Consider the following 16784-nt stretch of genomic DNA (forward strand, 5'->3'; position numbering starts at 1 on the left):
GACAACAACGTCAGAATTCCCACATTGCATAATTTACCAAACCTGCTGTTCATACTCCAGCAGTCCCTTGTTTGCAGCCTCTTCCAATGTATTCTGAGATTTGACAATAGATGCAAGCATTTAAAAAGCATTCTTTCCTGCAAATCGTATGCTTTGCTGTGTAGGTGCAAAGAAATTTTAATGGTGCACTAAGTCATAAGTAATGTATGACAAAATTCTGTGGACCTCAAAAAATAGATTTTTGAATTTTATTACCCTCAGATACATATTTCAAAATATACTGTAGCACATTGTCATATTTTTAAATTTTGAAAGTGTTACTGATATTTCAGTTTCAACATCTTACGTAAATATTAAAAATACTGGTTGAAAATCTGTATTTTCCTTCCTGGTTTGCTGTCAAAGAGGATTCTTCATTATGATTGGATGCTCAACCAGCGAGTTGCTGGGCACCAGTGTCACATTTGAACTGATACCTGAGGATAGCTGGGATTGGATAAGTATCTTGGCCAGGTTCTGATGAAGTCATCGTGACAGCCACTGACCACACTGACCAATGCATTTAAGTTTAAAAGGGACTTGAGAGGCAACTTCTTCTCCCAGGAATAGTTAGTATATGAAACAAGCTGTCTGAAGCAGTGGTTGTTGTAAGTACAATAAGAACATTTAAAAGATACTTGGTGAGGTACCGTGGATAGCAAAGATTCGGAGGGGTATGAGCCAAGTAGGACTAGCATAAATCTTAGTTGGCGTGGGTAAGGAGGGTAGAAGGGCCCATTTCTGTGTCATATAACTCTGACTTTATGAGGAAAACCAGGAACCAGAGAGCCATTAGTGCTAAAAACGTATGACTTGATCAAAAGTTTAACAACATATATTACAAGGGGTTGATTTAACTGAGAATAATATGCAATTTTCTTACCTTTTCAGATTCACGCCAGCACTTCAAAACAAAAATATGGGCATAAATGTCCTCTATACAGATCCAGCTTGAAAGACTAAGGGTTGTGTCTGTCCAGACCCAGTCCATCACTGCTCTTAACTCAGTCAGGAAAGGCACCAGTCGGAATCTGGGGAGACCAGGTGACAATCAGAATGCCACAGACGAACAACATTGCAAAATTCACTGACGTCAGAATCAGATTATTATCACTGAATGATGATTTGTTGTTTTGGGGTAGCAGTATAGTGCATGTAGTGCACTATTTTATAAGCAGGATACTGGATGCATATTACATAACACACAAATCTGACGTGAGTGCCGAGCCAGGAGTATTCAGGTACGACAAGGGCCTCATTAATGGTGAGCTGCCAATGAGAGATGGAGTGAGCTAAAACTCACATTGCTAATCTGTGACTTCTGTTGAAATGATCACAGAGATGAAACTGGTGATTTCCATTCAGAACAATCTAGCAATACTTTTTATATGGCTTCCAATTTTCTTTCATTTTGCAGTTAAAAGAAAACGAAGGGTGTAATGATCTGCTGATTCATTCCTACTGGTGAAGATCAATTTCACCATTATTTGTGTCTAGCATTTAGATTAAGTCTGCACTTCAAAATGCCACATCGTTGGATAGCCTCCCTTCTTACTCTTTGATCCGTTTGAAAAATGGTCATTTGGGTGAGATGCCAGAATAGGTGGCTATAAAGTTACACATTGTATAAGATTACACACTGTATAAGAGGGATGGGAACCAGTGCAGAGAGACAGAGGGGTGTAAAGTGAGCGTAGAAGCAAAAAGTACAAAGGGGAAAAGTAAAAGTGGCAGGCCGACAAATCCAGGGCAAGCATTAAAAAGGGCTAAGAGAGTTGTAAAAGAGCGCCTGAAGGCTTTATGTGTCAATGCAAGGAGCATTCGTAATAAGGTGGATGAATTGAAAGTGCAGATTGTTATTAATGATTATGATATAGTTGGGATCACAGAGACATGGCTCCAGGGTGACCAGGGATGGGAGCTCAACGTTCAGGGATATTCAATATTCAGGAGGGATAGACATGAAGGAAGGGGAGGTGGGGTGGCGTTGCTGGTTAAAAAAGAGATTAACGCAATAGAAAGGAAGGACATAAGCCGGGAAGATGTGGAATTGATATGGGTAGAGCTGCGTAACACTAAGGGGCAGAAGACGCTGCTGGGAGTTGTGTACAGGCCACCTAACAGTAGTAGTCAGGTCGGAGATGGTATTAAACAGGAAATTAGAAATGTGTGCAATAAAGGAACAGCAGTTATAATGGGTGACTTCAATCTACATGTAGACTGGGTGAACCAAATTGGTAAAGGTGCTGAGGAAGAGGATTTCTTGGAATGTATGCGGGATGGTTTTTTGAACCAACATGTCGAGGAACCGACTAGAGAGCAGGCTATTCTGGACTGGGTTTTGAGCAATGAGGAAGGGTTAATTAGCGATCTTGTCGTGAGAGGCCCCTTGGGTAAGAGTGACCATAATATGGTGGAATTCTTCATTAACATGGAGAGTGACGTAGTTAATTCAGAAACAAAGGTTCTGAACTTAAAGAGGGGTAACTTTGAAGGTATGAGACATGAATTAGCTAAGATAGACTGGCAAATGACACTTCAAGGATTGACGGTGGATATGCAATGGCAGGCATTTAAAGGTTGCATGGATGAACTACAACAATTGTTCATCCCAGTTTGGCAAAAGAATAAATCAAGGAAGGTAGTGCACCCGTGGCTGACAAGAGAAATTAGGGATAGTATCAATTCCAAAGAAGTAGCATACAAATTAGCCAGAGAAAGTGGCTCACCTGAGGACTGGGAGAAATTCAGAGTTCAGCAGAGGAGGACAAAGGGCTTAATTAGGAAGGGGAAAAAAGATTATGAGAGAAAACTGGCAGAGAACATAAAAACGGACTGTAAAAGCTTTTATAGATATGTAAAAAGGAAAAGACTGATAAAGACAAATGTAGGTCCCCTGCAAACAGAAACAGGTGAATTGATTATGGGGAGCAAGGACATGGCAGACCAATTGAATAATTACTTTGGTTCTGTCTTCACTAAGGAGGACATAAATAATCTTCCAGAAATAGTAAGGGACAGAGGGTCCAGTGAGATGGAGGAACTGAGCGAAATACATGTTAGTAGGGAAGTGGTGTTAGGTAAATTGAAGGGATTGAAGGCAGATAAATCCCCAGGGCCAGATGGTCTGCATCCCAGAGTGCTTAAGGAAGTGGCCCAAGAAATAGTGGATGCATTAGTGATAATTTTTCAAAACTCGTTAGATTCTGGACTAGTTCCTGAGGATTGGAGGGTGGCTAATGTAACCCCACTTTTTAAAAAAGGAGGGAGAGAGAAACCGGGGAATTATAGGCCGGTTAGCCTAACGTCGGTGGTGGGGAAACTGCTGGAGTCAGTTATCAAGGATGTGATAACAGCACATTTGGAAAGCGGTGAAATGATCGGACAAAGTCAGCATGGATTTGTGAAAGGAAAATCATGTCTGACGAATCTCATAGAATTTTTTGAGGATGTAACTAGTAGAGTGGATAGGGGAGAACCAGTGGATGTGGTATATTTGGATTTTCAAAAGGCTTTTGACAAGGTCCCACACAGGAGATTAGTGTGCAAACTTAAAGCACATGGTATTGGGGGTAAGGTATTGGTGTGGGTGGAGAATTGGTTAGCAGACAGGAAGCAAAGAGTGGGAATAAACGGGACCTTTTCAGAATGGCAGGCGGTGACTAGTGGGGTACCGCAAGGCTCAGTGCTGGGACCCCAGTTGTTTACAATATATATTAATGACTTGGATGAGGGAATTAAATGCAGCATCTCCAAGTTTGCGGATGACACGAAGCTGGGTGGCAGTGTTAGCAGTGAGGAGGATGCTAAGAGGATGCAGGGTGACTTGGATAGGTTGGGTGAGTGGGCAAACTCATGGCAGATGCAATTTAATGTGGATAAATGTGAAGTTATCCACTTTGGTGGCAAAAATAGGAAAACAGATTATTATCTGAATGGTGGCCGATTAGGAAAAGGGGAGGTGCAACGAGACCTGGGTGTCATTATACACCAGTCATTGAAAGTGGGCATGCAGGTACAGCAGGCGGTGAAAAAGGCGAACGGTATGCTGGCATTTATAGCGAGAGGATTCGAGTACAGGAGCAGGGAGGTACTACTGCAGTTGTACAAGGCCTTGGTGAGACCACACCTGGAGTATTGTGTGCAGTTTTGGTCCCCTAATCTGAGGAAAGACATCCTTGCCATAGAGGGAGTACAAAGAAGGTTCACCAGATTGATTCCTGGGATGGCAGGTCTTTCATATGAAGAAAGACTGGATGAACTGGGCTTGTACTCGTTGGAATTTAGAAGATTGAGGGGGGATCTGATTGAAACGTATAAGATCCTAAAGGGATTGGACAGGCTAGATGCGGGAAGATTGTTCCCGATGTTGGGGAGGTCTAGAACGAGGGGTCACAGTTTGAGGATAGAGGGGAAGCCTTTTAGGACCGAGGTTAGGAAAAACTTCTTCACACAGAGAGTGGTGAATCTGTGGAATTCTCTGCCACAGCAAACTGTTGAGGCCAGTTCATTAGCTATGTTTAAAAGGAAGTTAGATATGGCCCTTGTGGCTACAGGGGTCACGGGGTATGGAGGGAAGGCTGGGTTCTGAGTTGGATGATCAGCCATGATCATAATAAATGGCGGTGCAGGCTCGAAGGGCCGAATGGCCTACTCCTGCACCTATTTTCTATGTTTCTATGTTTCTATGTTTCTATTACAAATAGCATTATTTAATTCTATGACTGCTACAATACTGTCTACAAATTCAGAAGAAACATTAGAAGGATAAATTGTTAATTTATAAAAATACTGATATATTACATAAATATCAATACTCATATATGTTACATTGGATTTCAGTTTTTGTGATTATAACTTTTGCGTTTTCACTGATTAACAGCTGGTTTATTGAAATTGTGTGGTATGTCATTGGCAACTGTTTCCAAACTACAGACTAACTATGTAAACATTTAATAAAAAATGAGGTGATGTCTACATTGAGTTCTTGTATATAAAGAGGAATACTCTTACCCTTGAAACAGGAACAAGTTGATATAGTTGTAGCTCTTAGTCAGAAAGTTACCAAGGACACGTGTTGGGTAACCACAACGTATCTGATATGCTGACAATCCAAAGTAAACACATTTAACAAAGTACCAAACCTGTGCAACTGAGTTCTGGCTAAATTTTCTGCAAGAAAATGACAAAGAAAGCTTTTTTTGGAGTTCCATGCCAACAAAGATAAATACACCAACAGAATTAAACTGTACTTCTAGAAATTTCCCTCAAGTATAAATTAGCTGCCATTGTTAGCAGCAATTTTTGGCCTACATTTAAATAACAAAGTAATTTTTCTACAAAACTAACAATTTCTTCCCATAAATTTTATATTTAGTTAAAATAAAATAAAACCTACCGCTCTGTCACCCTTGGCAAGATAAAGAACATCCAGAAGTGGATTCCAAAAACAAGGATGACTTGGAAGATAACTTTTCCTAAGACTGTCTTTCTGAGGTAGAGTGCTCGGTCTACCACCATTGTTCCAAACTGAATTATCAGCATCACCAAAAATGCCTCTGGCACTTGATCCTCTGACAAAGATGATGTTATGTCAGCAGCTGCTGAATGTTTCTGTGGAAGTCAAAGGAAACATGATTCACATATGCCAAAAGATATAGGAGCAGAATTCGGCCATTTTGGCCACTGAATCTGCTTTGTCATTCAATCAAAGCTGATTTTTCTTTAAAACCCTTCTTTAAAAGAAAGGGAGTAGAGGTAGCCCAGGAAATTATAGACCAATGAGTCTTATTTCAGTGGTTGGTAAGTTGATGAAGAAGATCCTGAGAGGCAGGATTTATGAACATTTGGAGAGGTATTATATGATTAGGAATACTCAGCATGGCTTTGTCAAGGGCAGGTCGTGCCTTACGAGCCTGATCGAATTTTTTGAGGATGTGACAAAACACATTGATGAAGGAAGAGCAGTAGGTGTAGTGTATTTGGATTTCAGCAAGGCATTTGATAAGGTACCCCATGCAAGGCTTATTGAGAAAGTAAGGAGGCATGGGATCCAAGGGGACATTGCTTTGTGGATCCAGAACTGGCTTGCCCACAGAAGGCAAAGAGTGGTTGTAGACAGGTCATTTTCTGCATTGAGGTCGGTGACCAGTGGTGTGCCTCAGGGATCTGTTCTGGGACTCTTACTCTTTGTGATTTTTATAAATGACCTGGATGAAGGATGGGTTAGTAAGTTTGCTGATGACACAAAGGTTGGAGGTGTGGATGGGTGGAGGGCTGCCAGAGGTTACAGCGGGACATTGGTAGGATTCAAAACTGGGCTGAGAAGTGGCAGATGGAGTTCAACCAAGATAAGTGTGAACTGGTTCATTTTCGTAGGTCAAATATGATGGCAGAATATAGTATTAATGGTAAGACTCTTGGCAGTGTGGAGGATCAGAGGGACCTTGGGGTCCGAGTCTATAGCACGCTCAAAGCCACCGCGCAGGTTGACTCTGTGGTTAAGAAGGCGTACAGTGTATTGGCCTTCATCAATCGTGGAATTGAATTTCGGAGCCGAGGTAATATTGCAGCTGTATAGGACCCTGGTCAGACCCCACTTGGAGTACTGTGCTCAGTTCTGGTCGGCTCACTACAGGAAGGATGTGGAAGCCATAGAAAGGGTGCAGAGGAGATTTACAAGGATGTTGCCTGGATGGGGGAGCATGCTTTATGAGAATAGGTTGAGTGAACTCGGCCTTTTCTCCTTGGAGCGACGGAGGATGAGAGATGACCTGATAGAGGTGTATAAGATGATGAGAGGCATTGATCGTGTGGATAGTCAGAGGCTTTTTTCTAGGACTGAAATGGTTGCCAGAAGAGGACACAGGTTTAAGGTGCTGGGGAGTAGGTACAGAGATGTCGGGGGTAAGTTTTTTACGCAGAGAGTGGTGAGTGCATGGAATGGGCTGCCGGCAAAGGTGGATATGATAGGGTCTTTAAAGAGACTTTTGGATAAGTACATGGAGATTAGAAGAATAGAGGGCTATGGGGAAGTTCAGTGCTTTCTAGGGTAGGGACGTGTTTGGCACAACTTTGTGGGCCGAAGGGCCTGTATTGTGCTGTAGGTTTTCTACATTTCTCTGTTTCTATGTAATCCATTCTCCCACCTTGTCCCCATAAACTTTTAATCTCTGCCCGATTACATGGCTTGAGCAGATCACACTGAACTAAGCAACACACATCAAAGTTGCTGGTGAATGCAGCAGGCCAGGCAGCATCTCTAGGAAGAGGTACAGTCGACGTTTCGGGCCGAGAACCTTCGTCATGTGTGTTGCTTGAATTTCCAGCATCTGCAGAATTCCTATTGTTTGCGTTTTTAAATTCACACTGAACTAAGCTACATCTTTGGCACAAGCCATGTACTAAGGGCTTCAAAATGAGCATAACAATGTTGCTGCAGTTTGATAAACAGAAGGGCAGAGATTACCAGCATTTATAAACTTATTCATGTTTTTACATCTAGGATGTTTAACTCTGAACCTGCCAGTTTATCCTGCATTTTGCTGAAGCGGACAAATCCTACTCCCTGTGACAGGCAAACAAACCCAGATGTATTAAAGAACCTGGATGGTTAATTATCTGCAACATCCAAGAATCTCCCAAACTCAGCTACTGGAAAATGAAATGTAAGAAATCATTGGTTATATTCACATATTTATGTCAATTTGGAGTAATCGAATCCCGTTTTGGCAATTGTCAACATTCAGAAAATGGACATCTGGAATTTAAACAGCTGAGGGTTTTGTTCTTGCCATATGAGAAACAAGCATCATAAGTTAGAAAGGCATAACAACCAGCATAATTTACCACAGGTGTGTGATTGCATTGAATATACTTATTATTAGGATTATTATGGCAGCATGGTTCATTAGTAATAATAAAGGCTTGCCTCTGTAGTCCAAACACAGTGGGTGACGATGATTTGGAGAAGAGAAGCATGTATTAAATGGTGAATATTCAATGCATATTTCCTAAACTTCTAAGTAACTCATTTCAATTTACAGTTGTGTAAAGAAGTAGCTCAATCTATTTTGGATCAACAGGTTCTGAAGAATTGGTGTATGAAATGCACTAAGACAATCGTGAAGAGATGTGAATTGCTAGAGATCTTCTTTATGTTAATTGAAAAGGTCTCCTTTATTGTTGGAGCTTTCTTTGCAAGGCTACTGCAGTAATATAGAATAAACTTTTCAATTTCTCTACCATTTCATAACAGGTTTCATTCTTTTCTGTCTGAAGAATTCATTGATACCCAAACCTAAGGAACACCAAGAAAGTAGAACATGTGGGCATGGCATATTAATAGTGTGCACGGGAATGTAGTATAAATTGCAGGAATATTGTATTAAAGAATGAATATTGTACAGGATAATCATTTAACAATTCTGTAGGCTTGATGATTTACTGTGCAAGTCTCTAAGAATGTGACACCAGTACATAAAAACCAGATTTAAAAAAAAACTAAATAGCTGCAACAAAAGTAAAAGAAATATTGCAGGAAAAAAGTCATCATGGAAAATATATTATTGAACTAACGTCAAGTACTGTCACAAAGTGGAATGAATATTATTATTTATAGATAATACATTGAGGAAAAAATGTTTGCTCTGAATCAATTTGAAAGCAATAGTATGATAATATCCATCATCATCTGCTAAAGTTTCAAAAGAAAATCAATGAGTGACTTTAAGAAAGACTGGCAAACAGGCAGGGTTCTGGGTAAAAATGAAGAAAATTTCAGAAACCTTACAGCAAGTACTCTAGATCTTGTCAGAAATGCTTTAAAACATTTACATACCCCAAACGCTCCAAAACCAAAGACAATAACAATGAAGTCCACCACATCAGCCATGAACATCAACACATAAACATCTGTCACCGCACTGTACTCTGGGTGGATGATGTTGTAGAAGAAATGTCTGATTGGGAAATAGATTTGAAGTATTCTGAAAAACAACACAATTTGATTGAAATTCTCCAGCAAGTGCTCACAGGTGAAGCTGACATATGTTAAACCTTATATAGCATACAAAAGCTAGTGAAGCAGTGATTTGAGAGTTCTCCTTCTAATTTAATAATTTGTAATCACTCTTATCAATGTGGACTCCTCAACACTGGAGAGATGAGTTTGGGTGACTGCTTTGCGGAGCATCTGTGCTTATGTCTGTAGCTGTACTCTACTCTCAGGTTACAACTCTCTGACTTTGACCTTCTACCTAGCCTAATAAAGTCCAAGCCAACACAAAGGAAAAGCATTTTCATCCTTCAGCTGGACAAATACAAGCAGGCTCTTTTCCACTGAGGTTGGGTGAGAGTACAACTGGAGGTCATGGGTTAAGGATGAAAAGTGAAATGTTTAAGAGGATCATGAGGAGAAACTTCACTCAGAGGGTGGTGACAGCATGGAACGAGCTGCCAGCACAACTGGTGGATGTAGGTTTGATTTCAACATTTGGTTAGGTACATGGATGGGAGAGGCATGGAGGATAATGGTCCAGCTGCAGGTCAATGGGACTAGGCAGATTAATAGTTCAGCACAGGCTAGATGAGCCAAAGGGTTTGTTTCAGTGCTGTAGTGTTCTAGGATTCTAATCCTGTAGAGATTCACAGTTAGATTTGTACTGCAGGGAAACAGCTCCCTCGTCCCAACACATCACTAGTGACCTTTTTGCCCAATCTACACTAATTCTATTTGTCCACAATAGGACCATATTCTTCTAAATCTTGCCTGAGTGCCTTTCTAAAGGTTTCCTGAACATAGTAGCTGTAAATGCCTTTTAAACATTGAAATCGTATCTAGCTCCATCACATCCTCAGGCAGTACATACCAGATATTAACCACTTAATGAATGAAGGAACAAATAAATTAGACACTTTTAGCAATTTCAGGACATTTCAGTTAATGTATATTTTTTGGGATTTGAGCGCTATAGTTAAATTGGATGTAAAAGATTTGATTTCTCTATGATTTAAGCTTTAGTAATGTGCATGTTGTACTTGTTACCTTTTAATTATCGAACTATTTGAATCTGTATCATGTAAAATTTGCTTGCTACACTGACAATACTGTGATTTAATATTAAAATAAAGAAAATAAGAAACTTTCTATTCATTAAAAGGATAACTAATGAATTCTAGTATTAATTTCACCTTTAACATTATTAAATTTGTCAATAAATTGCTAAAAGAAACAGTTCTTGAGCATATGAAAATCACTGGGAAAGCATTGGCTGCAAGTTAATCATTAGCTTCCTCAGATACATTTGCTCAGATATAAAACAACCTCCTTGTCAGATCTTTTCTCTCTAAACTGGCTCTCTAAGTTGTTGTTAAGCTGATATTTATATATTGAATCAGGTAAATTAAATGTACTTAATCGACATATTTCATAAACTGCATAGCAAAAATATAAGGAATGGGAGGAGGACACCAATACAAACAGTGGAACTTGAGTATCCCCTTCACAAAGTTATGACAAATTCCAATATGGTTTGGCTAGTGATATGGAGGGAAGCAGATAATACTTCATCAAAAATTCTGGCAATACTTGACAAAGCATGCAAGGGATTTTGTTGATCTATTTTGACAATTCTTCCATGTAGATGATTCCAAAATTGGTGCTGTAGTGGACAGAGAAGAGGGATGTCTAAGATTACAACAGAATCTAGATTGACTAGGAAAGTGCGCTAAAGAATGGCAGGTGAAATTTAACTCAGCCATAAGGTGTTGCATTTTGGTAAGTTAAACCAGGGCACAAATAGAAAGTGAATAGTAGGGTCCTGGAGAGTGTTCTGGAACAGAGAATCCTAGGCACACAGGTACAATGATCCCTGGAAATGGAAGCATATGTAGATAGTGTGGTGAAGAATGTGGCATGGTTGCCTTCATTGGTCAGAGCATTAAGTACAGGAGCTGAAACATTACATTACAACTACACATGTTGCTCAGACTGCATTTGGAGCATTGCGGGTAGTTTCGGTCACCCAGTTTTAGGAAGAATGTCATTAAGCTGGAAAGGGTACAGAAAACATTTATGAGGATGCTGCTGGAACCGGAGAGCTTGAGTTATAAAAGGAGAGACTGGATAAGCTGGTTCATTTTGCCCTGCTGAGTAGGATGCTGATGGGTGACCTTACAGAGATACTGTATACAAAATCATGGGAGGCACATATAAAGTGAAAGGTCACAGTCTTTTTCTAAGTGTAGTGGAGTCTAAAACTAGAGGAAATAGGATTAAGGTGAGACGGGAAAGATTTAAAAGTGACTTGAGGGGTGTTTGCTCTTGCACAGAGGGTGGTAGTAGTGAGCCACCAGAGGGAGCTGTAGAGGTGGCTACACTTACCAATGTATAAAAGGCATTTGGACATGTACACAGATAGGAAAAATTTAGAGGGATCTGGCAATAAGCAGGGGAACAGGACTTGCTTAGGTAGAAAACTTGGTTGGCATGGATGATTTGGCCCAGTGATCCTGTTTCCATCCTCTATTACTTTTTGACTATGACTCGATATGTATCTGTGATGAGAAGTCATTTAGTTCTGTTATTGGGTTATTGATGCTTGACACTGGTAATCCATTCCAGAGAGACAGATGATGTTAGCCTAATTGTACCAGTACTGAGGCTGATCCTTCTCTTCAAGAATCTATCAATTAAGATTGACTTAAGGAAAAGAAAAATACATCAGAAAGTCAAAACGCAGCTGCATAAAATTTTGGTTCAGCTTCACTTGGGGTATTGTGGGCAGTTCTGGTCACTCCATTATAGGAAGGATGTGGAGGCTCGGGGAAGGGTGCAAAATAGGCTTACCAGAATGCTGCCTGGAATAGAAGATGATTAGAAATAAGGAGAGGTTGGACAAACTTGGATTGTTTTGTCTGGAGCATCAGAAGCTGTGGGGAGATATGATTGAAGTATAAAGTTGTGTGATGCATAGATAGGGTAGACATTCAGAATCTTTGTCCCAAGGTCGAAATGTTGAATGCTAGGGGGCACAGATCAAAGAAATCGTAGGCAAGTTTTTTCTTACACAGAGGGTGCTAGGTGACAGGGACTTGCAGCCGGGGTAGTAGTGGAAGCGGATATAACAGTGGTATTCAAGAGGCTTTTAGATAAGCACATGAACTTGCAGCAAACGGGGAGAGAGGAGGATCACGTCTGGGCAAAAGGGTTAGTTTAATTCAGCGTCAGGGTTAGCACAGACATGGTGGGCTGAAGGATCTTTCCCTCTGCTGTACAGTTCTACATTTTATGTACATTTAGGTGCATGAAAGATACCTTAAAATTTATTCTCTTATAGTCGGTGATGAGTTTTCCTTATTAATTCAAGAGTTATAGAAACATAGAAACATAGAAAATAGGTGCAGGAGTAGGCCATTCGGCCCTTCGAGCCTGCACCGCCATTTATTATGATCATGGCTGATCATCCAACTCAGAACCCTGCCCCAGCCTTCCCTCCATACCCCCTGACCCCTGTAGCCACAAGGGCCATATCTAACTCCCTCTTAAACATAGCCAATGAACTGGCCTCAACAGTTTGCTGTGGCAGAGAATTCCACAGATTCACCACTCTCTGTGTGAAGAAGTTTTTCCTAATCTCGGTCCTAAAAGGCTTCCCCTCTATCCTCAAACTGTGACCCCTCGTTCTGGACTTCCCCAACATCGGGAACAATCTTGCCGCATCTAGCCTGTCCAATCCCTTTAGGATCTTATACGTTTCAATCAGATTCCCCCTCAATCTTCTAAATTCCAATGAGTACAAGCCCAGTTCATCCAGTCTTTCTTCATATGAAAGTCCTGCCATCCCAGGAATCAATCTGGTGAACCTTCTTTGTACTCCCTCTATGACAAAGATGTCTTTCCTCAGATTAGGGGACCAAAACTGCACACAATACTCCAGGTGTGGTCTCACCAAGGCCTTGCACAACTGCAGTAGTACCTCCCTGCTCCTGTACTCGAATCCTCTCGCTATAAATGCCAGCATACCATTCGCCTTTTTCACCGCCTGCTGTACCTGCATGCCCACTTTCAATGACTGGTGTATAATGACACCCAGGTCTCGTTGCACCTCCCCTTTTCCTAATCGGCCACCATTCAGATAATAATCTGTTTTCCTATTTTTGCCACCAAAGTGGATAACTTCACATTTATCCACATTAAATTGCATCTGTCATGAGTTTGCCCACTCACCCAACCTATCCAAGTCACCCTGCATCCTCTTAGCATCCTCCTCACTGCTAACACTGCCGCCCAGCTTCGTGTCATCCGCAAACTTGGAGATGCTGCATTTAATTCCCTCATCCAAGTCATTAATATATATTGTAAACAACTGGGGTCCCAGCACTGAGCCTTGCGGTACCCCACTAGTCACCGCCTGCCATTCTGAAAAGGTCCCGTTTATTCCCACTCTTTGCTTCCTGTCTGCTAACCAATTCTCCACCCACACCAATACCTTACCCCCAATACCGTGTGCTTTAAGTTTGCACACTAATCTCCTGTGTGGGACCTTGTCAAAAGCCTTTTGAAAATCCAAATATACCACATCCACTGGTTCTCCCCTATCCACTCTACTAGTTACATCCTCAAAAAATTCTATGAGATTCGTCAGACATGATTTTCCTTTCACAAATCCATGCTGACTTTGTCCGATCATTTCTCTGCTTTCCAAATGTGCTGTTATCACATCCTTGATAACTGACTCCAGCAGTTTCCCCACCACCGACGTTAGGCTAACCGGTCTATAATTCCCCGGTTTCTCTCTCCCTCCTTTTTTAAAAATTGAGGTTACATTAGCCACCCTCCAATCCTCAGGAACTAGTCCAGAATCTAACGAGTTTTGAAAAATTATCACTAATGCATCCACTATTTCTTGGGCTACTTCCTTAAGCACTCTAGGATGCAGACCATCTGGCCCTGGGGATTTATCTGCCTTCAATCCCTTCAATTTACCTAACACCACTTCCCTACTAACATGTATTTCACTCAGTTCCTCCATCTCACTGGACCCTCTGTCCCTTACTATTTCTGGAAGATTATTTATGTCCTCCTTAGTGAAGACAGAACCAAAGTAATTATTCAATTGGTCTGCCATGTCCTTGCTCCCCATAATCAATTCACCTGTTTCTGTCTGCAGGGGACCTACATTTGTCTTTACCAGTCTTCTCCTTTTTACATATCTATAAAAGCTTTTACAGTCCGTTTTTATGTTCCTTGCCAGTTTTCTCTCATAATCTTTTTTCCCCTTCCTAATTAAGCCCTTTGTCCTCCTCTGCTGAACTCTGAATTTCTCCCAGTCCTCAGGTAAGCCACTTTCTCTGGCTAATTTATATGCTACTTCTTTGGAATTGATATTATCCCTAATTTCTCTTGTCAGCCACGGGTGCACTACCTTCCTTGATTTATTCTTTTGCCAAACTGGGATGAACAATTGTTGTAGTTCATCCATGCAACCTTTAAATGCTTGCCATTGCATATCCACCGTCAATCCTTTAAGTGTCATTTGCCAGTCTATCTTAGCTAATTCACGTCTCATACCTTCAAAGTTCCCCTTCTTTAAGTTCAGAAACTTTGTTTCTGAATTAACTATGTCACTCTCCATATTAATGAAGAATTCCACCATATTATGGTCACTCTTACCCAAGGGGCCTCTCACGACAAGATCGCTAATTAACCCTTCCTCATTGCTCAAAACCCAGTCCAGAATAGCCTGCTCTCCAGTTGGTTCCTCGACATGTTGGTTCAAAAAACCATCCTGCATACATTCCAAGAAATCCTCTTCCTCAGCACCTTTACCAATTTGGTTCACCCAGTCTACATGTAGATTGAAGTCACCCATTATAACTGCTGTTCCTTTATTGCACACATTTCTAATTTGCTGTTTAATACCATCTCCGACCTCACTACTACTGTTAGGTGGCCTGTACACAACTCCCACCAGCGTCTTCTGCCCCTTAGTGTTACGCAGCTCTACCCATATCGATTCCGCATCTTCCCGGCTTATGTCCTTCCTTTCTATTGCGTTAATCTCTTCTTTAACCAGCAACGCCACCCCACCTCCCCTTCCTTCATGTCTATCCCTCCTGAATATTGAATATCCCTGAACGTTGAGCTCCCATCCCTGGTCACCCTGGAGCCATGTCTCTGTGATCCCAACTATATCATAATCATTAATAACAATCTGCACTTTCAATTCATCCACCTTATTACGAATGCTCCTTGCATTGACACATAAAGCCTTCAGGCGCTCTTTTACAACTCTCTTAGCCCTTGTACAATTATGTTGAAAAGTGGCCCTTTTTAATGCTTGCCCTGGATTTGTCGGCCTGCCACTTTTACTTTTCTCCTTTGTACTTTTTGCTTCTATGCTCACTTTACACCCCTCTGTCTCTCTGCACTGGTTCCCATCCCTCTGTTGTGAACTAACCTCCTCACGCCTAGCCTCTTTAATTTGATTCCCACCCCCCAACCATTCTAGTTTAAAGTCACCTCAGTAGCCCCCGCTAATCTCCCCGCCAGGATATTGGTCCCCCTAGGATTCAAGTGTAACCCGTCCTTTTTGTACAGGTCACGCCTGCGCCAAAAGAGGTCCCAATGATCCAAAAACTTGAATCCCTGCCCCCTGCTCCAATCCCTCAGCCACGCATTTATCCTCCACCTCATCGCATTCCTACTCTCACTGTCGCGTGGCACAGGCAGTAATCCCGAGATTACTACCTTTGCGGTCCTTTTTCTCAACTCCCTTCCTAGCTCCCTATATTCTCCTTTCAGGACCTCATCCCTTTTCCTACCTATGTCATTGGTACCTATATGTACCACGACCTCCGGCTCCTCACCCTCCCACTTCAGGATATCTTGGACACGATCAGAAATATCCCGGACCCTGGCACCAGGGAGGCAAACTACCATCCGGGTCTCTGGACTGCGTCCACAGAATCGCCTATCTGACCCCCTGGTGTTGACAGATGGAAACTGATTTTTCTCTTTTATTGAACATCAGCATTAAGTGATCTGATGGCAGACACCAGCCTAACAGAAAGTTTTCCGAAAGCCTGTTCTTAGAATAACGTGACTTATTGCATAAACTTCATATGTTCCTTTCCCAGAAAAAGAGGTAAAAATCCTTCTCTCAGACCAGAGGCAATTCGTATCAACCTAAAAATTGACAGCCATTTTCTGTCATGGACTCACATCCATTAGGAAAGAGCGAATATCATCCAACTTATTTTAACCTCATAATTATTGGCAAATGCAACATTACATCCATTTCAATGGCATGAATTCAAACTGAAGATACAAAGAATATAGGGCCATGATTCAAATATTTTACAACATCTTTCTACGTGTGCTAAATCTTTAGCAAAACAGATTTTTTTAATAATTAGATATTTCATCACCTGCCACAAAGATGACCATTTTCCAGAATTAGAATTATATCACTTACTTGGCGATAATAATGGCCTTTGCCTTTATCATTTGTTCTCTTAACTTTTCCAATAAAAGCTCTCTTTTATTCTTTGGTTGAACACTGAGGGACCCACTTCCTTTCCGACTGCTGCTGTTTCGAGTACTTATGCTTCCTGTATGAAAATAGTGAAAGAATTTGCCTTGAATTTCAAAATCAATCAAATGACCTTAAAGTCAATCAATTAAAAGCAAAAGAAAACTACAGATGCTGTAAATCTGAAATAAAAACAGAAAATATTCAAAG

General features: G+C 41.1%; 1 protein-coding gene across 3 annotated transcripts in view; it reads right to left on the bottom strand.

Moving 5' to 3' along the window:
- The window catches only part of LOC134352116 (piezo-type mechanosensitive ion channel component 2-like), a 627709-nt gene that overhangs the window by 20916 nt on the left and 590009 nt on the right, over positions 1-16784 (bottom strand). For all 3 annotated transcript variants that reach the window (XM_063059335.1, XM_063059328.1, XM_063059345.1), the window contains 5 exons: positions 16518-16653; positions 8879-9026; positions 5438-5652; positions 5053-5211; positions 923-1070 (listed from right to left, as the gene is read on the bottom strand). In XM_063059335.1, coding sequence (XP_062915405.1) covers positions 923-1070; positions 5053-5211; positions 5438-5652; positions 8879-9026; positions 16518-16653 — 806 coding nt within the window. The remainder of the gene's footprint in view (positions 1-922; positions 1071-5052; positions 5212-5437; positions 5653-8878; positions 9027-16517; positions 16654-16784) is intronic.

The sequence above is a fragment of the Mobula hypostoma genome, chromosome 1 (genome assembly GCF_963921235.1).
Source record: "Mobula hypostoma chromosome 1, sMobHyp1.1, whole genome shotgun sequence".
Classification (NCBI taxonomy): Eukaryota; Metazoa; Chordata; class Chondrichthyes; order Myliobatiformes; family Myliobatidae; genus Mobula; species Mobula hypostoma.